The sequence below is a fragment of the Carcharodon carcharias genome, chromosome 16 (assembly GCF_017639515.1).
Source record: "Carcharodon carcharias isolate sCarCar2 chromosome 16, sCarCar2.pri, whole genome shotgun sequence".
Taxonomy (NCBI): Eukaryota; Metazoa; Chordata; class Chondrichthyes; order Lamniformes; family Lamnidae; genus Carcharodon; species Carcharodon carcharias.
Window position 1 is genome coordinate 24,306,957 of NC_054482.1, and position 23,823 is coordinate 24,330,779.

The 23,823-nt window shown below is 41.0% G+C and overlaps 1 protein-coding gene across 2 annotated transcripts in view; it reads left to right on the forward strand.

Annotated features, from left to right (window-relative positions):
* atf6 (activating transcription factor 6) overlaps positions 1-23,823 on the forward strand; it is a 368,108-nt gene that overhangs the window by 179,100 nt on the left and 165,185 nt on the right. For both annotated transcript variants that reach the window (XM_041207876.1, XM_041207877.1), the window contains one exon: positions 125-236. In XM_041207876.1, the coding sequence (XP_041063810.1) occupies positions 125-236 (112 nt within the window). The remainder of the gene's footprint in view (positions 1-124; positions 237-23,823) is intronic.

Consider the following 23,823-nt stretch of genomic DNA (forward strand, 5'->3'; position numbering starts at 1 on the left):
CTGCTGTGTCATAACACAAGCCAATAAATTGAAATACTTTGCAATGTGTGTTCCCTCAGATCTGGCCTTGAGTAACATTGCTACACCCTGCTCATGTTCTAACTCCTTCTTCTCTCCTTCACAGAAACCCGGGGAGTGAATTACAGGTGTACTATGCTCCAGACAAACGTTACCCTGATTTCTTTGAAGCCATTCGTAGGAGAGGGGATACGTTCTATTTGATATCATTTCGACGAGTAAGTGCTTGATAATTTCACTGCAAGTATAAATATGGTGGACATGCTTTGCCAGCACTACTACATTTAAAAAATTGTGAATGGTGGCTTATTTAGATTCTCCACATCATTCATCCTTTCTGTCTGAACTGTTCAACTGGAAAAATGTCAGGAACAAAAGGTATTCCTGGGATTCAGCTGATTTCATCTATGGGGCATAAGATAGATAACATCAGTGGATGGTAAAGTAAAGATATATTGATTGAATATTACAACTTCAGCATGATATTTAACACGGGATTAATTATTAGGATATAAACATTTTATGACTGATCAGCAAAATTGGGTGCAATATTGATGCATAGAGTACGTTTGTGTGAATTGAAGCTTTGTGTGTGCAGCTCTGGGAACCCCATTATTGAAAGATTACAAAAGCAATGCAATCTGGTGCAGATTTGTTGTCAGGAATGGGGGGTGGTTACTGTCCTGAAGAGAACAGAAGTTCAGAGGTTTTAAGATGCTCTATAGTTTAACTGAGCCCTTCCTATCATACCCAGTATACTTAAGCAACATACACCCTTAATATGCTTTCTCCCATTATTTTCCTTCTTCATCAAGATAATTTGCTTCTCCAGGTTCATGTATTGTGGTAGAGGTGAATGGATGGATGCTGCAACAGTACTTCCAGATGGTTAAAACATGTTCACTTCTGTGTCAGTGATTTGGATGCATTCAGGTCGACCATGCTATTAAAAATGTCTGGGGAAGCTCTGAGTCTGAGTGAGAACCTGAAAGGCCATGCTTCACAAGAGGGGAAATGAGTGACTGCAGTACACATGTTGCCAACTAAATGAGTTGACATCATCAGTGCATTTGACTTCTTGTAAATGTTGTAAATCTGGCAAAGCTGGCTCACGTAACTAGGCTTCCATGTGAGTGGTCTGATTTTATTTTACTGGGAAGAATTTAGGACATGAGCGAGACTTGCACAACATTGGGAACGCTACATCTCTGAGCCACCTCTTGGGCAAGTGAGCTTGATTTTATTTTCCAAGCCCATGAGATAAGTCCAGCTAAGTGAAACCCCACTTGAGCGACCTTGCTCATCCAACTAGAAAGCAAAGATCATTCAGAGCACCCCTTCAACCCCCAGACATGTTGGCTAATTGTGTCTGGAGTGAATCTGTGGGCCAGGATTTCCGAGGAGCGGCAATCATAGTCGGATTGCCACTTGGCTCCTTTTTATTCACGCTGGAATGGAGCTGCACGTTAATTACCCCACTTTCTGACTTGGGCCAGGTGAGAAAAATGTAGTGCAGCAGGTTCCCGAGGTCCTCAGCCTAGGGCAGCAGTGTCGGGGCAAAGGAAGCCAGATTGCCTTTTGAAGGCTTGAACTACCTTAAAGCAGTTAAGTTTAAAGGTCCCAGTCATTTTAAGAAGCCAGGGGGAAGGTAAGTGTGTAAGCTAAGTGGGTAGGATGGTGGTGGGATCAGGGGGATGGTGGGATGGCAGGATGGTGGTGGGTGCGGGTGGTGGGATGGCTCGGGGAATGATGGTGTGATGACCGGAGGGGTAGTGGGAGTTTCGTCGGCGGGTTGGTCAGAGGGTAGTTGGGGTGGCAGGGAGCACATTGGGAGGGCAGATTGTAGGATCCGCTGAGGGTTGTTATGGGGGATTGGTGTCAGTACAATAGCTAGCCAGGAACTGGAAGTGGTTTTAGTTCTTATAACTTTTACTGGGTAACAATTTGGCTAAGAGAGTCCAAACCATCTGAACTCTCTGATTTAAATCGGAGTACTGGATGGTTCCCAGTGCACGTTAATTGCCCATTGGAAGTTTGAACTTCCCAGGTAATTCCATGCAGCCCTTGTGTGGGGACTTCAGTTGGGGGTTAGGGGGTGGTGGTGGTGCCCAGTGCATCTTCTAGGGTACCTCCCAGGTACAACCCCACAGAGATCAGAGGTTCTGGGGCTATGTTTTTCACATCGACCATCCTATTTTAGAGATCATTGCAAGTGATCATCACTCTTTGCCTTTGACTGGAGTCTTAACATGAGCAGTTCACCAGTTTCAGCCCATGCTCTCTTTGGTCTAAAGTTTCAGATTTCCCAGAGGTGGTGTTTTTGTTATCCCTTGTCTGTTTAATGGTTTGTACACACATATAAAGACCACTGTTGGCTGTCTCCTTTCAAGACTTGAAGAGCCAATGTTTCCACCTCTCATCAGGCAGAGGAGCATATAAAGCCATACCATAAGACATAGGAACAGAAGTAGGCAATTCAGCCCATTGAGTCTACTCCACCATTCAATGAGATCATGGCTGATCTGATAATCCTCAACTCCATTTTCCTGTAATTTCCTCATAACCCTTGATTCCCTTACTGGTTAAAAATCTGTCTATCTCAGCCTTGAATATACTTAACGACCCAGCCTCTACAGCCCTCTGCAGTAAAGAATTCCACAAATTGACGATCCTCAGAGAAGAAATTCCTCCTCATCTTTGTTTTAATTGGGCGCCCCCTTACTCTGAGATTATGCCTTCTGGTCCTGGACGCTCCCACAAGGAGAAACAATCTCTCAGCATCTACCCTGTCAAGCTCCCTAAGAATCTTATGTTTCAATAAGGTCGCCTCTCGTTCTCCTATACTCCAATGAGTACAGGCCCAACCTACTCCACCTCTCCTCATAAGAAAATCCTTCCATATGCAGGATCAACCTAGTGAACCTTTTCTGGGCTGCCACCAACACCGGTGTATCTTTTCTTAGATAAGGAGACCACAAGTGTTCACAGTATTCTAGGTGTGATCTAACGAGTGCCTTGTATAGTTTTAGCAAGACTTCCCTATTTTTATACTCCATCCCCTTTAAAATAAAGGCCAACATTCCATTTCCCTTCCCTATTACCTACCGAACTTGTATGCTAGCTTTTTGGGATTCATGCACGAGGACCCCTGAATCCTTCTGCGCTGTAGCTTTCTTCAGTCTTTATCCATTTAAATAATATTCAGCTCCTCTATTCTTCCTGCCAAAGTGCATAACCTCACATTTTCCCACATTATATTCCATCTGCCAAGTTTTTGTCCACTCATTTGACCTGTCTATATCACTCTGTAGACTCTTTGTGCCATCCTCAACACTTGCCTTCCCACCTATTTTTGTGTCATCTGCAAACTTGGCGATAGTACATTCATTTCCCTCATCCAAGTCATTAATATATATTGTAAATAATTGCGGCACCAGCACTGATCCATGTGGCATGGCATTCCATTAGTTACAGGTTGCCATCCTGAAAATGCCCCCCCGTATCCCAACCGTCTGTCTTCTATTAGAGATAACCAATCCTCTATCCTTGCTAATATACTACCCCCAACACCATGGACTCATCTTATTAAATCGCCGTATGTGTGGTACCTTATCGCACGTCTTTTAGAAATCCAAATTTATTACATCCCCTTTATACATCCTGCTTGTTACCTCTTCAAAGAATTCTAATAAATTTGTAAGGTATGATTTTCCCTTCATGAAGCCCTGCTCTGCTTGATTACATTATGCATTCCTAAATGCTCTGCTAATACACCCTTTATAATAGATTCCAACAATTTCCCAATGACAGATGTTAAGCTAACTGGCCTGTAGTTACCTCCTTTTTGTCTCCCTCCCTTTTTGAATAAGGGTGTTACATTGGCAGTTTTCCAATGCTCTGGGACTTTTCCAGAATCTTAAGAATTCTTGGAAGATTACTACCAGTACATCTACTGTCTCAGCAACTATTTCCTTTCATATCCTAGGATGCAACCCACCAAGTCCAGGTGACTTATCGGCCTTTAGCCCCAATAATACTTTTTCTCTAGTGATAGTTATTGCTCTTATTTTCTCCCCCTCTTTTGCTCCATGATTATTTAGTATTTTTGGTATGTTATTAGTGTCCTCTACTGTGAAGACTGATGCCAAGTATTTATTCAACTCCTGCTATTTCCTGGTTCCCCATTATTATTTCCCCAGCCTCATTCTCTAAGGGGCCTATATTGACTTTGGCCTCTCTCTTCCTTTTTATATATTTAAAGAAGCTCTTACTGTCCGTTTTTATATTACTTGCTAGTTTATGCTCAAAGTTTATTTTCTCCCTCTTTATTATTTTTTTGGTCATCTTCAGTTGGTTTTTAAAACTTTCCTAATCCTCTGGCTTACCACTAATCTTTTCCATATTGTATGCTTTTTCTCTCATGTTTCACTGGAACATGTGATGGAGATGTGTTACAACCAGAAAGTAAGATTGCAAAGTTCTCCAGCTGCTCAGCAGCTGAGAGGCCTCAATTTTGGAGAGGTGAAAACTGCTCTACCTAGTTTTTTTATATTCGGATGGGGTCGTGGCACGGTAAGCCAGCATTTATTACCCATCCCTAATTGCCTTTGAGAACTTTGAGAACTAGGCCATTTCAGAGGGCATTTAAGTGGGTCTGGAGTCACAGATAGGCCAGACCAGGTGAGGATGGCATATTTCCTTCCCTAAAGGACATTAGTGAACCAGTTGGGTTTTACATCAATTGACAATGGTTTCATGGCCATCATTAGACTTTAATTCCAGATTTTTTTTTTATTGAATTCAAATTTCACCATCTGTGGTGGTGGGATTCGAACCTGGGTCCCCAGAGCATTACCCTGAATCTCTGGATTATAGATAGATGTTATGATACTATCCTTAGCTTCCTCGGTTAACCATGGTTGGTTTATCTCCTTCCTACAATCCTCCTTCTTTACTGGGATATATCTTTGCTGTGAGTCATGAACTATTTTCTTAAACGTCTGCCATTGTTCATCAACTGTCTTTTCTGCTAAACTCCTTTCCCAGTCCACTCCAGTCAACTCTGCCCTCATTCCTTTGTAATTGCCCTCATTTAGGTTTAGCACGGTTGTTTCCAAACTAAGTTTCTCACTCTCAGACTGAATGCTAAATTCCACCATATGGTCACTGTTTCCTCGGGAATCTTTTACTCTGAGATCATTTGTTAAACCTGCGTCATTACAGATTACCAGATCCAAATTAGCCTGATCCCTGATTGGATCCACAACATATTGTTCTCGGAAACTGTCCTGAATACACTCTATGAATTCTTGCTCATGGCTACCTCTGCCAATTTGATTTTCCCAATCTACATGGAGATTAAAGTCACCCATGATTAATATACTGCCTTTTTTTTACATACCCTCACTATATCCTGATTTATTCTCTGTCTGACAGCACAGCTACTGTTAGGGGGCCTATAGATTACTCCCACCAGTATCTTCTTCCCCTTGTTATTTCTTACCTCCACCCATATGGATTCCACATCTTCCAGTCCAAGATCATTTCTTGCTATCATACTTATTCCATCTTGTACTAACAAAGCTACCCCAACACCCTTTCCTTCTTGTCTGTCTTTTCGAAAAGTCACATACCCCTGAATATTTAGCTCCTAGCTTTGATCTCCTTGTAACCATGTTTCCGTAATGGCTATAAGATCATACCCATTAATCTCTATTTGTGCCATTAATTTATTTATTTTGTTTAAATTTATACATGCAAGCTTGTCTTTTCTTACCGTTAACGGGTAAATTACTGACTTACATTTTATTTTCCTAATTGCGTGCCACTTGGGAACACATTCCTTCTTGGTTTTGCTACATTTTGTATTAAGACTGTTAAACTCATGAGCTTTAAAGGCTCTCATGTTTGACTGGAACATGTGATGGAGAAAGTAAGATTGCAAAGTTCTCCAGCTGCTCAGCGGCTGAGAGGCCTCAATTTTGGAGAGGTGAAAATTATGCAACTGCTGTACCTAGATTTTTTATATTCGGATGGGGTCGTGGCACGGTAAGCCAGCATTTATTGCCCATCCCTAAATGCCTTTGAGAACTTTGAGAACTAGGCCATTTCAGAGGGCATTTAAGAGTCAACCACATTACTGTGGGTCTGGAGTCACAGATAGGCCAGACCAGGTGAGGATGGCATATTTCCTTCCCTAAAGGACATTAGTGAACCAGGTGGGTTTTTACGTCAATTGACAATGGTTTCATGGCCATCATTAGACTTTAATTCCAGATTTTTTTTATTGAATTCAAATTTCACCATCTGCGGTGGTGGGATTCAAACCTGGGTCCCCAGAGCATTACCCTGAATCTCTGGATTATAGGTAGATGTTATGAACTGAGCCATTTTGATAATTAGCCATCAACTCAAGTAAAATGATGAGAGAATTATTGGAAAAATTGATGATTGACTCTATCATCCAGCCTCCTGCAGTCTGGAACTTGACCTAAAATCGAGGCTGCTAACACAAGCAGTACTTAAGGAGTGCTGCCCTGTTGGAGGTGCCATCTTTCAGGCGAAGGTGAAACTCAGACCTCATCAGCTCTCTCAGATATACATGAAAGACCCCCATGGCACAATTCAAAATAGAGTTGGGAAATTGTCTCCAGTGTAGTGGACAAGGTTTATGCCTCATTGCAAATCTTTATTTCATTCTGTGCATACAATTGGCTGTCGTGTTTCTGATGTTATTTTGTAACTTGAATTCAAAAGTATTTCATTGGCCGGAGTCATGAGGTCGTGAAAGGTGCTATATAAATGAAAGTTATTCCTTCCTTCCTCCCTTCCCTTCCTATCCACCCCTCCTCCCTTCCTTCCTTTCTCTCTATATGTGGTGTGTTTTATCTAGGATTGCTGGATAACATTATTCGGATCAAAGTGCAAGATCTTGTCCATTTGCCAACATCATTAGATCTTAGACAAAGCAAGAAGCGCAGCTCATTTAAATCCTGGAAATAATGATGACCCACCTGGCAAGCATTCATGATCGCACTGTAAAATATGGCTTCAAGAGTTTGTCAAACTGAAGTACTTCAGGCAGACCAGGGCATTGGACTTTATGTTAGCAGCATGTTGTGAACTGTTGCTTTGGGGGTGAATTGGCACCCTTTTCATTTTTTCCTTTGTGAACCAAATCTCTTTCAAAATTCTGGTGAATAACTATATTTCGTACTGTTTACGCAGCAAAACTTAAAAACTTGCTAAGTAGTTTCAGTAGCGGACTGCTAGTTTTTGTGCCTAATGTCAGTTGTCACATTCTCTGCCAAGTTGCTTGCCCCCACTTCCCCCTCGCCCCATCCAACCCAAGCCCCTTTTTGAGGTTGATTTTCAGGCAGCTGTTGCATATTGTTGTGAAAGTGATGGCCTGGATTTGCAATTATGATGACATCAGAACTTTGGGAGTCTGCACATGCTTAGTTAAACATGTTTTATGTGTTAATAATGATATAAAAGCACCAATCACTCATAAGGGATTGTGCAACCCACATTGTGGATTCATTTATTAATTCTAGGCACACGTGAGCTTGAAAGAAAGCTTGAAGACGTCTGATCTGAGAGCGGTGTGTCTGTGTTCTGCTGCAGGCCGAAGTGAAACTGAGGCTGGATCACATGATACATTTCCATTCGAGTGTTGTCATGCTGCTATCCCTTAATTGCATATTACAACACCCCCCTTTCATTTTAAAGATACATCCCCCCTCCCTTCCAACAAAGTATAACTATTTACAGTACAGGTTCATATTTAGTTACTGTTACATCAGTGGTGGACTGGTGAATCTATGAGTCTCTAAAACGTAGAGGTAATTTACTGGTACACCCAGATCTTGTCATGGTAACCTTGTCTGGAGGTTTTTTTAATTACTCCCAGAGATCTGTGGAATTGTCATTCTAGGATGTTGTTCCTGGTTGCATTTGGGATCTAGTCCATGATGCAATAGTACTGCGCAGTGGTTGAAGAGCTGGAATGTCCTCAGTTATGCCTCAATGTTTTCGCCTTTGTGTGCAATGACTTCATAGGACCTTGTTCAGAACAAATCCTTGTCACCATGGCTGGTTACCATGCAGCTTCTGTGGGATCTTGGATGTGAATTTGTTATCCCAGCTGGAAACTTGGCAGTTGTGAACCCACATTTTTATCGTGCACGTTGTTCATCTTTTGCAGTTTTAAAAGTTGCTCTCTAATTTCTGAAAAGGTAGAATGGATAAGAATAGGTAGATTGGCACACATTGGTTTTCCGACCATGAGCTCTGCCGGTGATGGAATAGTTGCACTTCAAGGTGTTGCCCTCAGCTGCATCATTGCAATACGTAGATCTTGTGTGGTCTGTCTAAATTTGAGAATTAGGGGCTTCGCTGTGTGAATCATTCGTTCAGCTAGGCAGTTAGCTCTAAGGTAATGAGCAGGAAAAGTAGTGTGATCAATACTCCACTTTTCACACACATCCTGAAATGGCTTGCCAACAAATTGCAGACCGTTATCCATAATGATCTCTAGGTGCACCAAATAAACTGAAAAAAGCACTTAGAGTGTGTGCGACAGTTACGCTTCATGTATTGTGCAGTTGTTGAATAATGGGGTGCTTGGTAAGGTTGTCGATGATGAAGTTGATGAAGTCAGTACCATGAGCCTGAAGGAAGTCAGATGCAGTTTTGGACCAAGCATGGGTAGGAACTTCATGTGGAATCAAAAGTGTTTTCTGCTGATTTGGCATATGCTCTTGTTATGCCTTGAACTTATTGACAATAACTTCAATGTCATTGCTTATACCCAGCCAATAGATTGCCTTTCTTGTGAATCTTCTTGTCTGACCTGTGCCCATGTGTGGGTGATAAAGTTGTTGAAGAATACCAGATTGCAAAGATTACGGTATGATGACCTGCCTGTCTAAAAAATGACTCTGCGGAGATGCCCAACTTGTCCTGATAAGGCTAAAATGGTCTTGCGTGTTCGTGAACATGCTGAATCAAATCAGGCCATCCTTCAAGGATGGTTTTCCGCAGATTCTATAGTGTGGAATCTATCACCATTTCTTTGTGTAGCTGCTGGCATTTGTGTTGCACAGAATGTACCAGATCAATTGATGGAGTTGCATTCTCCTGCAAGTATAATGTTGCAGCTCCCATGAAACTGCCAATTTTGTCAAAACATTATGGATATTTTGAGGTTAGGCGGTGAACTGAGATGAAAGGAGTACGTTCTGAGGTTGATCTGCCATATGGTGTCTGACTAATTCCGTGGATCATCACTAGTATGAGTTCACAGCGTGTCGGTAGACCTGTGATTGTTGGGCCTTTAGCCTCCATGATGTAGAACATCTAAGGATGTACTTGTACTTAAGGACTTTGCATGGAATTAGTGAACTATTATACGCCGAAAGTTGTGAAGTAGTAGGTTTCACTATGGTCCTCCATGTCTGTGGGTACGTGTGTTTTATAATTCGCAGGGGTAGTATTTTGCCACTTGCCCCTGTGTCAATCTTGGCCAATAACAAGCACTTACCAACTTTCTTAGGACAGATCATTTGAATCTTGGCAAACAGATCAGATGGTGTAACGGTATCTATGTTATCCAAGAGATTGAAGGTATAAAACTTGTGATCAATGCTCTTGGTATCATCGTGCACATAATGTTCATTTTTTGGTTTGTCTATCACCTCATACATGTTTCTGACGGGATACCATGCGGTGTTCTTATTACTTGAAGATACGTGTTGTGTATGGTCTGTTTGGATCAGTGCACAGCTCCTTGTAGCTGCATCAGACTTTGCTGTAGTGCACCGCTGCTGCTCGTGGCCTTTTCTGCCACATGCTTTGCAGAATTGATAGAAAACTGAGCATTCCCTTGGTGTATGCAAAAGTCCACACTTTCCACTTGTCTTGCTAGACTTAGGTGTTCGAGTGAGTGCGTCAGCAATTGGGGTTGTGCTTAGGACCTGTAAGCTTCATCGACCTGTGAGGATCACTTCATACTTAAGCCCAAATTTTGAGTAGTTCTTATATGCTATATGCTTTGTGCATGCCTAGCAGATCTTTCTGGAACGCTTCCCTGGGAGTTGATGCGATCACCAGCTCAACCATTCTATTTGCGAGTTCTGCATTTGAAATGTCACATTACTACCCTTTTTCCTGCATCTGCAAACGAAGTGATCTATGGATTCTGTAGGCTGTTGTCGCAATAACATGAGCTCTTGTCAATGAATGTGCAAGTTTAAACTGATTCTGAACTGGTCTTCCAATGTAGTTAGTCCATGTCTTTTGGGGATCCTTTAGCTCTTCTGTTAATCCTGACGTATTCAGCCTGTGTAGACCCTCATTCCCAATTGCCAAGTGAATTTTTATAGCTTGCTTGTCTGGTTTAGACGCAGCTGAGTCAAGAAACCATAGCTATGTATGCCGTTTAAACATTTTGAATTTGGATGGTAAGTCAGCTGCATCCCAATTCAGGCTGAGGAATTTTGTGGATATTTTGGCAATGCCTTTGACCTACCTTCTCCTCTATTACCTGGGATGAGTGTCACTGTAGCTGCTTTCGTGATCTTTACTGCAGCCTTCTCTGGCCTGATTTTTATGACTTTTTTGCTCTTTGTTTTGTTGGACTCTCCCTTGCTCGTTATTATTCTGCCCCCCATCCAGGTCACTCGCCTTTTCCAACTGAGCTAACCCGGTGCTGGTCCTCTCAATGCGCTGTCCTACTCTCGACGAGGGATCTGCTTGCTTATCAGCTCTTCATTGGAGCCCTGTCTTTAAAGTTTTTCTGTCACCACGCTGCAATTTCAACACTCTCCAATGCTGCAACTCTGTTGTGTTCTGACCAAAATGTTGAGGGTCATCTCATGCCATGTAGCATGATCTAAAACTGTTCGCAATGTGGTACCTTTACTGAATCTTGTTGCCAGGCTGAGCAAGATGTCATTTAGAAGGAACAACTACTGCGCACCATGTCATGTGTGTTAATAATGATATGAAAACCCCAATCACTCATAAGGGATTGTGCAAACACATTGTGGGTTCATTTATTAATTCTAGGTACATGTGAACTTGGATACATGGATAGAAAGCTTGAAAGCACCAGAGCTACAGAGCTGTTTCTCTGTGTCCTGCTCCAGGCTGAAGTGAAACTGAGTTTGGATCACATGAAGCACTTCCCTTGAAGTGATGGCATGCTGCTATCCCTTAAAGGCATGTTACAACAAAACGTGGAACTCTTGAAGTTTATGGAGTTAGCTCATTGAGAAGCCATGATCTCACTAAATGGCAGAAGAGACTCAAGGGGCAAAATGGCCTACTCCTGTTTCTATGTTCCATAATGAAAGTTAAGCAGCAGTTGTGCCCAAGATTTTCACTTTCATCCCTTCACCAAGTGCATACTGTTTTTGTCCTTGAAAGTTTCTGTGAAATCAGATTACACAGCAGCAAAATCCATCTTGCTCTGAGAGATGTTACTTGGTTGACGTGGACAGTTTTCACTTCCCTTCAAAAGAAACACATTTTTTAGTTATGTGCACGCATCTGTAAATGGTATGAACTGATTCCTGCAGGTTTAATTTATCACTGTTTGTTTTCACTTGAGATCTGCATGGGATGGAATGGGATAGGCCAGTGGGAGGTATTCACCAGACCTGTGCCTTGCCTCCTGTGGCCAGCTACCAAGAGGCACGCAAATTCCTCCTGTTTTCCCCTCTTCCCCTAGTCCCCCACCCCTTGATAAGATGGTGCAAACTCTGCCCAGTATCTGCCTGAATTGAATCATCAGCTGAAAGCAATGTGATGGGGGACCCTCAACTCAACTTGTGATCTTGCCATCTGTGAAATTGAGTAATATTTTAGGCTTCAGTATTGCTGTTCTGTCATTTATAGAGCCCAGAAAGTACGATATCCACATTCAATTCTTCGCACTTCTGTGTAATTTTTGTTGCCAGCTGTTGTGTATGCAGAGTCTTGTCAATCTTAAATCACTCTCAAAATTTGAGATGAAGCACGTTTATTTGTTAACCCTCAAAATTTGGATCATTTTCTCTCATGCAAAATGTTTTGTTAAATGAGCTGGTGTTTATTGTTTTAAGCTCTATTTGCTGTTGCACAAAGATAAAAGTGCCATTTATTTGCCACGGGCATATGCATTTTCTTACAAACTCAGAAACTAGCTTCAGATACCCTGCAGCCATTGAATATTTGTAAAACATGGGATCAGTTATGTAGCACTCCAAAATGCACTTTAAAACTGGTTTCTGTTCTGTGAATTCCAAGATGGTTAATAAAACAGTTTTTTCCATTCTCCACAGTTATTTCATTTTTTTGAATTCCTTTTATCTTGGCCTCAACTCTCACATGGTTTTGCAGAGTGGATGGGGATGTTGGATTGCATCTTTGCCACTGAAATGTCTCCCCTAAGTTTTACCAGAAAACTTGTATCGCAATGAATTTTGCTGCTGTCCTATTCCTGTCTAATTTTCATATCTCTCTCTCTGACATGGTTGCAGTAAAAAATTTTCAATATGTTTCTGTAACAGGAGCAAAATAATCGCATTATCTGGAAACTACCGTCTGAGAGTATGGTGGAGGGAGATATAATAATGGCTTGCATTATCTGGAAAGAAAACATTTGCAGAGCTATGAGGACAAGGTGTGGGGAGTGGGACTGAGTTGCTCTTGTAGATAGCCAGCACAGCTCAGGCCAAATGGCCTCCTCCTGTGCTGTAGTCCTTCTCCGATACTGTTCTGTTATTCTGTTGTACTAAGCGACTGTTATTTAAAGCTGGGATTCCACTCATGGAAACGATTCTACTCTTGCTCGTTGTGTCAACTATGGCCAAGAAGGTGGGAAATCTCTCTGCAAAGCATTTCACTACTATCCCTGAACAATTGAAAAGGTTGGTTGTAGAGTGCCGAGACATGATCATTTGACCCCTGTTGATGTGGAGGACTCTTTAGCAAACCTGCAGTCCCATGACAGCCATTTTCACTTGTGATTATTTGTTTGAGGCCCTTTGTTCAATTCTGCAGTACGTGAATGATGTCAAGGTGAAGAGCAGTGACACTAACAGCATTTTGTGAAGTGGACACCTCATCTTCTGCAAAGTTGCCTTCAATAATCAGTATATACAGCACAAAGTAGTTCCTGATCTACCAATCACTATTTAACTCCTTACGGTTCAAATTGTACGTAAAACAGTCACATTTTTGAACTGTTGGCGGGGCACAAAGCATAAAATGATGTAACATAGTAAATCTATAATTGGGTAGAGAAACGAATAAAGGGATCAAGTTCTTGATTGTCTCCCCCATGTTATTCCCAAAGTTGTTCAGCATCACAAGGGAAAATTGAATAACTTTCTTGATGTGATGTACTGCAGTGTTGAGCAACATCTATAGGGTTTCTCATTACTGTGAACAAAGCATGTATTTTGAGTAACATAGATTATTTCATTAACTGTTAACTCACCTGACAGTGGAAAGTTAGACCAATTTGGTTGGGCAGTGTGCATACCAACCTAGCTGTATTATCTAGGCTACTGTGTGCCTGCTAGTAATTAGGTTTTTTAGTGACATCTTTCTGTACATAGAGATTGAATGAATGTTGGTTTCTTTGCAATAGTTATGAACTCTTTTTTTTGAATGTGGTTAGGCTTCCACATACAAAGTATCCATCTAGCCTGTCCCTAGTTGGCGTTTCTTACTAGCCACTATTTGGACCTCCTAATTCACCCTTTTTTATGATTGCTTCTCTTTGTAATTAGTGCCTCAGCTAAAAAAAAATGGCTCAAGCAGAGACCTGACATGTAGCAATGATTTGTGCTTCTCCCAGTCCATATGCTCCATTATTGACAGGCATTCTTTCAGTTGACGATGCCCTCACTGAGGTCTGAAATGCCCTCTGTATACCTTGCTGCCTCTCCAGCTCTTACTCCTCTTCTAAGACCCACCTTAAAACCTATCTGTTTAACCAAGATTTTAATCACCCTCTGAATACCTCCTTTTGACTCAGCTTTAGTTTTTGTTTGATTATGCCTCTGTGAAGTGCCTTGGGACTTTTCTTTCGGTATAAAAGATTTTTAAAAATATTCATTCAGGGGACGTGAGCTTCGCTGGCTAGGCCAGTATTTATTGCCCATCCCTAGTTGCCCTTGAGAAGGTGGTGGTGAGCTGCCATCTTGAACCGCTGCAGTGCATGTGGTGTAGGTACACCCACAGTGCTGTTAGGAAGGGAGTTCCAGGATTTTGACCCAGCAGCAGTGAAAGAACAGTGATATATTTCCAAGTCAGGATGGTGAGTGACTTGGAGGGGAACTTCCAGGTTGCAGTGTTCCCATGTGTTTGCTATCCTTGGCCTAGATGGTAAGGGTTGTTGCTTTGGAAGGTGCTGTATAAGCAGCCTTATGAATTCCTGCAGTGCATCTTGTAGGTGGTACACACTGCTGCTACTGCGTGTTGGTGGTGTAGGGAGTGAATGTTTGTGGATGTGGTGTCAATCAAGCAGGCTGCTTTGTCCTGGATGGTGTCAAGCTTCTTGAGTGTTGTGGGAGCTGCACTCATCCAGGCAAGTGGGGAGTAATCCATCACAGTCCTGATTTGTGCCTTGTAGATAATAGACAGGCTTTGGGGAGTCAGGAGATGAGTTACTTGTTGCAGGATTTCTAGCCTTTGACCTGCTGTTGTAGCCACAGTATTTATCTGGCTAGTCCAGTTCAGTTTCTGGTCAATGGTAACCCCAGGATGTTGACAGTGGAGGATTCAGTGATGGTAATGCCATCGAACGTCAAGGGGCAATGGTTGGATTCTCTCTTGTTGGAGATGGTTATTGCCTGGCAGGTGTGTGGCACAAATGTTACTTGCCACTTGTCAGTCCAAGCCTGGATATTGTCCAGGTCTTGCTGCATTTGGACATGGACTGCTTCATTATCTGAAGAGTCGCGAATGCTGCTGAAAATGCTATGTAAATGCAAGCTGTTGGAACAGCATCTAATCCAAGGTGGTGTCACGCTGTATAGTTATTGAAGAGCAATGTTTTTCTCTGTTTTTATATCAAATGAATGAAAGAATAAGGAAATTTGAATCTATGGAAAATCTCACCATATCTGCAAAGCAAGTTGAAATGTGAAAAGCTTTTCACTTCAAATGAGAGGCAGTATTTGAGTGATGCACGTGCATAATTTGGCAGTTATAGCGCATTGAACTGTAGGGTTTGTAGATTATGTATGACTTGTAGATAATTGATTGTGTTCAGCTGGTATTTTTGCATCCCACTGAAAACTGTCTGGTCAATCCATGCAATATTGTAATCAGTAATACCAGTGATGCAATCACATTTCAAATTTGAGACTCCCAGGACAGCTCTCAAGTGAACTTCATATTGAAGTTGAGTGAGTTCTTTATGTGGTAAACATTGGGACTGTCTGGATTTATTGGCTTCACCTCAACCCTGCAGCAATATACACTTAAAGAGTAGTTCACAAAAAACAATTCATAAAACATTGAGATTAAACCAGGTTTGTATTTGTGGTTTAATTGAGATTGAAAACAAAACACTTGGTGTAAAATGATCTCTCACTGAGAAATAGTTGAAAATTGTTGAGCAACAATAAATGGTTGCTAATCAAATGAGATAATAAAACATGCATTCCAAGATCAGTCATCAAACTAATAAATGTGGGAGATTCACAGTTTTGCCAGGGGGTGAATTTTATTTGGTTCTAAGAGTACAGTACACTCAGATGTACACAGTTACCTGGGATGTCATATTCTAAATCTTTGCATAATGGAAATAAATTATCAGAAAACAATTTTGCATGTGGTTGTGAAGTTCAAGGTGAGTGTTATGAGTTGGAATGTTGCTTTATCCTTTCTGAATGTTGAATTTGTCATTGATTTTGGAGGAAATAGAAACTATGGAGGAACCGCCTTCGTTAGACTGACAGGGACATTAGTGCACAGTGTTCACTGTCATCGTTCAGGATCATTTGTTTTTTTCCCACAAAGTAATGGATGTGAGCTCTTTTAAAATATATTATGAGCAAAAAGATATTACCGTATCAAGACACCCCCAGTGGTCAAAGGAAGTGGCTCATTCAGTTGTTAGAAAAACTGGAAAGGCCAAGATTGGGAGCAATTTAGAATCCAGCAAAGGAGGACTAAGAAACTGATAAAGGGAAAAGAGAATATGAATGCAAGTAAGCAAGAAACATGAAGGCCGACTGTAAAAGCTTCTTTAGGTATGGAAAAGGAAAAGATTAGGACAAATGTGGGTCCATTACAAGTGAAGATAGGAGAATTTATAATGGAGCAGAAGGAAATGGCAGAGAAACTATACAATTATTTTGTGTCTGTCTTCATGGAGGAAGAATCAAAAAGTCTCCCAGAAATGTATAAATGAGGAACTGAAAGAAATTAGAATTACTAAGGAGGTAGTACTTGAAAAATTAATTGATTTGAAGGTTGCTAAATCCCCTGGCCCTGATGAGCTACATCCCAGTGTGTTGAAGGAGGAATCTATAGAGATCGTCAATGCATTGGTGCATCTTCAAAAATTCTGTACATTCTGGAAAGGTCCCTGCAGGCTGGAATGTAGCAAATGTAGTCCCATTATTCAAGAAGGGAGGGAGGGAGAAAATGGAGAACTACAAACCCATTAGTTTGACATCTGTAGTCGGGAAAATGTTAGAATCTACTATAAAGGATGTGATAAGTAGACACTGGAAAATAATGACATGATAGAGCAGAGTCAACATGGATGTATGAAAGGGAAATCATGTTTGATAAACATTGGAGGTTTCTGAGGACGCTACCTGTAGCACAGACCTGTACCCTCCCTAACAGCACTGTGGGTTTACCCACATCACATGGACTGTAGTGATTCAAGAAGGCAGCTCACCACCACCACCTCAAGGGCAATTACGGATGGGCAATAAATGCTGGCCTAGCCAGTGACTCCCACACCCCATGAATGAAATAATTAGATAAAGGAGAACCAGTGGACGTGGTGTATTTGGTTGTTCACAAGGCTTTTGATAAGGTCCTACACAGGAGGTTAGTAAACAAAGTTAGAGCACATGGGATTGGGGGAAATATATTGATGTGGATTGAGAATTGGTTAACAGACAGAAAACAGAGATTAGGAATAAATGGATCATTCTCAGGATGGCCTGATGTTACTAGAGAAGGTACTGCAAGAGTCAGTGCTGGGGTAACAACTGTTCACAATTTAAATCAGTGATTTGGATGTGGCAACTGAATGTAATATTTCTAAATTTGCTGATAACAAAATGAGGCAGGAACATAAATTGTGAGGAGGGTGCAAGGAGGCTTCAAGGGAACTTGGATAGGCTAAGTGAAGGGCAAGAACATGGCAGATGGAATATCATGTGAATAAGTATGAAGTCATCCATTTGGATTCAGAAAAGGACAAATCAATTGATTTTCTTAATGGTGAGAGACAAGCAGCTGTGGAAGAGGCAAGAGTATGTGCACGTGAACAAATCAATTAAGGCTATTGGACAGGTACAAAATGTAAGTGGAAAGATGACTAGAATATTGGCCTTTATCTCACAGGAGCTGGGCAACTCAGGAGTGGAAGCTATGCTTCAGTTGTGCAGAGCTTTATTCAGACTAGATTTTGAGTGCTCCGTTCAGTTTTGTGCACTGAACTTGAAGGAAAATTTTACCTTGGAAAGGAATGATTCCAGGGCCAAAGAATTTAAGTTATGAGGACAGGTGCGTAAACTTGGCTTGTTTTCCCTTGAGTTTCAAAGATTGAGGGATGATCTAATCTCAGTGTGAATAATGATAAAGATATTCAGTAAGGTAGATCTAGAGGAATAATTTCTTCTTGTAGGGAGGTCCAAAACAAAGAGATATAATCTTAACATTCGAGCTGGGCCATTCAGGCATGCAATCAGAGTATTTTTGGGTTGATTGAAATTTTCAGGTCTGAGCTTGACAGATTATCATCAGCTAAGGATATCAAAGGGTAATGAACAAAGATGTTTTCCAGATAGTTGACTTACAGATCAGTCATGATTTAACTGAATTGTGGAATAGGCTCAAGGGGCTTAGTTACCTACTTCTGTTGCTATGCCACAGATTTTGGTGCAACAACTGCAGGAGGGAACGCTAGTTTGAGCGTGCACCCCCCAACTCAAAATAGTTTTTGCACTTTTAGTTCTTGCTTCTTGCTCACCACCCCACCCTCACCGTACTTCAAAATATGGAGTGCCCTAGCTATATTTCTTTGCACTCCCAATTCAAGCTGTCACCAATCTCCTGACTTTAAATGGATTGTTTTTTTTTGTGTTGAAGCCACCAAGGACAGCAGTAAGGCTGCAATTGCTGTCATTTGTCTGCCTCCGCATATGTTTGGTGTTGCTGCCTTCTGTTTCCCTGACATCAAATATGTCACATTAAGAAATGGGAAATGAACAGAACTCCTTCAAAGAAATTACCCAAAGAAATCTATCAAGTCTGAAATATCCTGGTCATAGTATAGCTTGGTTCCATTCAAAACCGAGTCTGTGTGCCTGACTTTGTTACTGCTTCTTCCTGCCCACCTACCGTTGCAAGAACATAGAAGAAAGAGAGATTTAAGAATAGAATAATATCCAAGAGCAGAAGATCAAATGAGGAAGCAAAAAGAGAGACATGGAACTCTGTGCGGGAGGAAAGAGAGAGAGCGAGAGAGCACAAAGAGAGGGGGCAAAGCAAGAGAGAGAGAACCTTAAGTGATGGATCAGAAACTCAGAAGCTGAGAGCAAAAGATCAGGTGTGAGGATCAATCAAGGGTTTGGTTATGACAATATCTATCTGAAATAAAATTGTACTATGGCTGCTCTGTAATTTTATAGACTTAATTTGACTCGGTTTTAAATGGAACCAAGCTATAGTATGACCAGGATATTTCAGACTTGATAAATTTCTTTGGGTAATTTCTTTGAAGGAGTTCTGTTCATTTCCCATTTCTTAATGAAGGTCAGGAGTCCTGCACCATTGTCTGATGATTGCTTGGATCTAGAAAAATGCATCAGCTGGAGAAGTGGTGGCACTGCTGTCTTCTTGAGGCCACTGTGAGAGGAATAAATCTGCAACTGTCTCCATCCCTCTACTCTGTCTAGAAAATCTTTAAAGAGACCTGAATAAAACTTCTCAACACGATTTGTTTTCAACATCAATGTTCAATTAACTGCCTGCCTCTTGTTTCTTGATTTTGTAACATAACACATGCAACTTTAATAGGCCTAATTTATCAGGACGGTGGCATTTATTGGTGACTGCAATCAAACTGTAAGAAATTAAAATTTTATTTTATGTTTGTATTGTTTCTGCTGAAATTTGTAAATCTGAAATCCAGCAAAGCCTTTGCTCTGTGCTGTTTGGACTGTATTGATTAGAACTGCACTAAGATTACTCCAATGACTTACTAACAGTTTCTTAAACAAAGCAAAACAGAACTTGGTGAGGAAAAATAATTGGAGAAAATTTGTAGGACGCTGCATTTTTAGTTTTGTTGGAGGTTTCACAAAATAAAATCAAAGGGATGTGAACAGCTTGTGCTGTTCTGCAGGCAGCGGTACTGCTTGTAACAGGTCTGCGTTGCTTTAACATGGAATAGCGCTGAACTATAAACTGTACTATAAACTGACATGAAAACCTAAGAGAAGGCTTGATATTCCCTTGGTGGCTTCAGACATTCAATGCAATGAATATAGTGCAGAGACTGGAGTATTGCAAGCTGAGTGGAAATGATTCCAAGAATGATTGAGAACTTCATGGGCATCCTTCAGGGGATGAGATATGAGCCTTGCCACTAATGAGATGTGATTAAGGAGCTGAAATCTTTGACCTGAAGCAAATCGGAGGTCAGGGCTGTGTGGAGCATGTTCCTCATTAGTCATTAGTTAGCTTATAAATTACAGGGTGCAAAGATCCAAGGGTGTGCTCTACACAAGTTGACAGTAAGACTGATTTGCTTATGGCTCCTGAGGCAAAGGGAAATTTGTCAGTTGTTGGCAGCATCTTTGATTTGCTTTTGACTTGCTCATTAAAATTTGCTTTGTTGAACATGCTTGCTCTTTATAGTTTTCTTCGCTCATACAGCTTGATTTCTGGTAAGGCTGCTTCTTTTTCGCCCCTTGAGATTCTTCACCAGGAACAAGTTGAAAAACTTGAAATCAGAATCTTAGCTTCTTGAAGTTTAAGTAAGAAAGAAAGACTTGTGACTGCATTTCACAACCTCAGGACTTCCCAAGTGCTTTACAACCAATCTAAGCACTTTCTGAAGTATAGTCACTTGTGGAATGTAGGAAATGGAGCTGTTGATTTGCGCACAGCAAGTCAACATAAATAGCTATGAAATTAATGACGATATCATCTGTATGAAAGATGTCGGCCAGGACAAAAGGAAGAACTCTCCTGCTTTCCTTGGGTGCTGTGGGATCTTTCATGTCCATTCCAGAGGACAGACTCTGTTTAACATTGCATCCAAAATCTATATCACTTGTGGATTGGACAATATTATTGCATCTTAAAAAAAAAATCTGGTCAATCTTTATACCTCTCCTTTTGACGAAGTTATTTCCCAATCATGGCGTTTTGATGTGTAACAACTGAGTCAACTGAGAGCGCCTCTCATCTTCCTTCTTGCTCCTGCTCCTCTAACACCACTTCCCTCTTTCTCAGTGTGCACTCTTTCATCTGGTGCTATCACTACCGAGGCTATAGCTAGACTCGTATTTGCAGGTGTTGTTAAGAGGAATGAAGGATGCTGTGGGGTGCTGTTTTGTCTGGGCAAGTCAGAACTGGCAGTATGTTTATAGGTCAACATTTGACACAAAAGGAATGAATATCATGTTGGCTCCGAGAAATGTTTTCAAATACAGCTTCCATGTACTTTATATTGTTGTGTTTGCTGTTGTGTTCATGCATGTTGGAGTGTGCGAGAAAAGGGACAATGCTGGAGCATGATTGTGCAAACATTGAGCTTGTTGGAAGTTAACTGCTTCATTTTTGTCTAGTTCCTCCATACGCTTGTATTTGATCATGCCCAGGATATCTGCAAAGGGTCAGCGGGCTGTGATTTAGAGCCTTGGTTTGATATGTACTCTCTTGATGGTCCTACCTAAAAAGTAGTCTTGAGTTGTTATAAGTTGAAGGAATGCATACTTTGTGTTCACCGCTGGTGCATTCGTGATCTCAAATTTCTGCTTTATGCACTTTGGTTTTGTGCTAATGAAAAATGTGAAATCCTTAGAAGACCTCAGTGCAGCAAGGCTTTCAACTGTACATCATATTCTTGAATTTGAAATATAAATATGCACAAGCTGTTGTGAAAATGCTGGCTGTAAGACAGTGCTTTTTTAAATGTGTAAGCAAAAAAATATGCATCAGTTTAACATGCAATTTACTGTTATCAACCTGCTACTACTGGGCAGTCTTTGCTATTTTGCTTTTGTGCTTACGCTTTGAGTTGCTGCTGGTCCTGTGCACAGCTGGTTACTGGTGCGGCATAGGCCTGGAGTTCAACAGTAGTTGTTGCCAATGGACTGAATACATTTTACCTTGGCTAAATCAAAGCAGAGGGACCTTAGCAAATTTTGAAGGAAGGTCAAAGGTTATAGAATCATTGAGGCATTAGAAGGGAGTCATTTGTCCCAACGAGTCCATGCCGACTCTAGAATAAGAGTCAGTCTTGTAGCCCTGCAAGTTCCTTCCCCTCAAGTGCCCATCCAATTTCCTTTTGAAATCATTGATCATCTCTGCTTGCACGAGCCTTGTAGGCTTTTGCCTTAATGATTCAGGTAACAGTTACAGAAGATTGACCTCAAAAGTATAACCTTGCACATGGTGATAAAATGGTTTCTCAAAAAATTATTGAGGATCAGTTATAAGACTTAGCCATTTGACCTGAAACTAGTACCTTGTGCGTTTCCAAAGCATTTGTCTGCAGTGCTGTAGTGATCATTTTCATTCGGTTCCATTTCTTGCACCCCTTACTCGTTTGTGGGAATTTTGCTCATCTGAATTTGCTGTCAGTACACTGCAAAGGTGCTGGCAATATTTAAATAACTGAAAGAAATTTGGATTCCTCATTGATAAAATGAAATTTAAATTAGAGCCAGTTGTTTTCTGCTTTTTAAGCATATTTTGTTCGAGACAGCTCTGTACATTGCCTGAGGCTGCTGTCTTGAAGGTGATGACAACCGCTCTATACAAGGTTCTAAATCTGAAATGCTGTATTTCATTTAAACTCTCATGTGAACATCACCAAAACACAATTTTTGCTCAGACCATTGGGATGAATCAAAACCCAAACCGCTTTCAGAAAAATAATATTGAGACAGATATGATGAGCAAATTGTTGGTGGAGTAGTTCAATAGCCACATAAAACTAGCATTGATATACCACTTTGCATGACTCCAGACATCCCAAAGTGCTCTTCCTGTCAGCACGTATTTCAGTGTGATCATTGTTTTAATGTTGCTCTTATGTCTTTGCTTCTCTCCTCCTTGGAGGATTATGATAAGCATATAATTATAAAACTAGAATTAGCAAAAAATATATGAGCGCACTTGGAAAGAAAAAAAGTTTGCATTTGTGATGTGCTTCATTGCATCTTGCATCCCCTTTGAACACTTGGAATACAGTGAATTATTTTGAAACTCAGTCACTCTTTTGTGGGCAAGCACAGCAATCACTGCACCTAACAATGTCCTACAAACACCTCTTGAGATGGATAAGCAGTTAATCTCTTTTGCTGTGTCTCTTGAAAAAGTTATGGCCTGGGTTTTGTGATCAGCAGCAAATGTGCAATGCCAGCCATTCACGACGTTTACACTTTTCCACAGAAACCCTGTAGAATTCTGCATTAGAAAGTTGCACTCTATGGCTTTCTAACCGTTGAGGTGACACCTGCAAGAGCTTGGGTCCTTTGTGAATGGGGCAAGCAACTATCTATCTCTTTAACCAGTCAGGTTGACAAATTGGCACAGGGATAGGCACTAACACTTGGAGTAGAAAAGAGGAATAAAGTGTATAAAGTGAGCATGTTGAACAGTTTCGAGAAACGGGTAGTACCATATTAGGCAGAGTGGATTTGCAAGTAATATGAGCAATACAGACATTACAATGCCTGTATATGAACTCTCAAAAAATGGTGAATAAGGATCATGAGCTACAAGCACCAGTAGCCATATGGATGTGATGTAGTGACAGTAACAGAAATGTGGCTTAAATCTGCTGAGGACTGTGCACTTAATCTTCACAGATGTAAATTTCCAGACAAAATAGGAAAGAAAAAAAGGGAGGCGGGGTGGCTGTACTGATTAGGAAAGACATTGCAGTGTTGCGAAGAGACAATGTCCTTGAGTGGACAAGGACAGAATCTATTTGTGAAGAGTTGAGAAGCAAAGGCCTCCAAATAGTGAGAGAGAGAGATAGAGGAGCAAATCTGCAGGGAGATCTATAGAGTGGTGATATTGGGGGAACTTAATTACCCAAATATCATTTGGGATAGTGATAGAGTAAAGGAAAATGAGGAGCAAGTATTCCTGAAATATGTTCAGGAATTTCTTGAGCAGCATCTTCTCAGCCCAATGAGGAAAGAGGCAATGCTGGATCTGGTGATGTGGATTGAGGTGGACCAAGTGTACCAAGCGTCAGTGGGGGAACACTTGGGTTAGAATGATCACTGTGTTATAACGTTTAGACTAGTAATGGAGAAGAACAAGAAACAATCTGAAATAGAATATCTAAATTGGAAGAGGGCTAATTTCAAT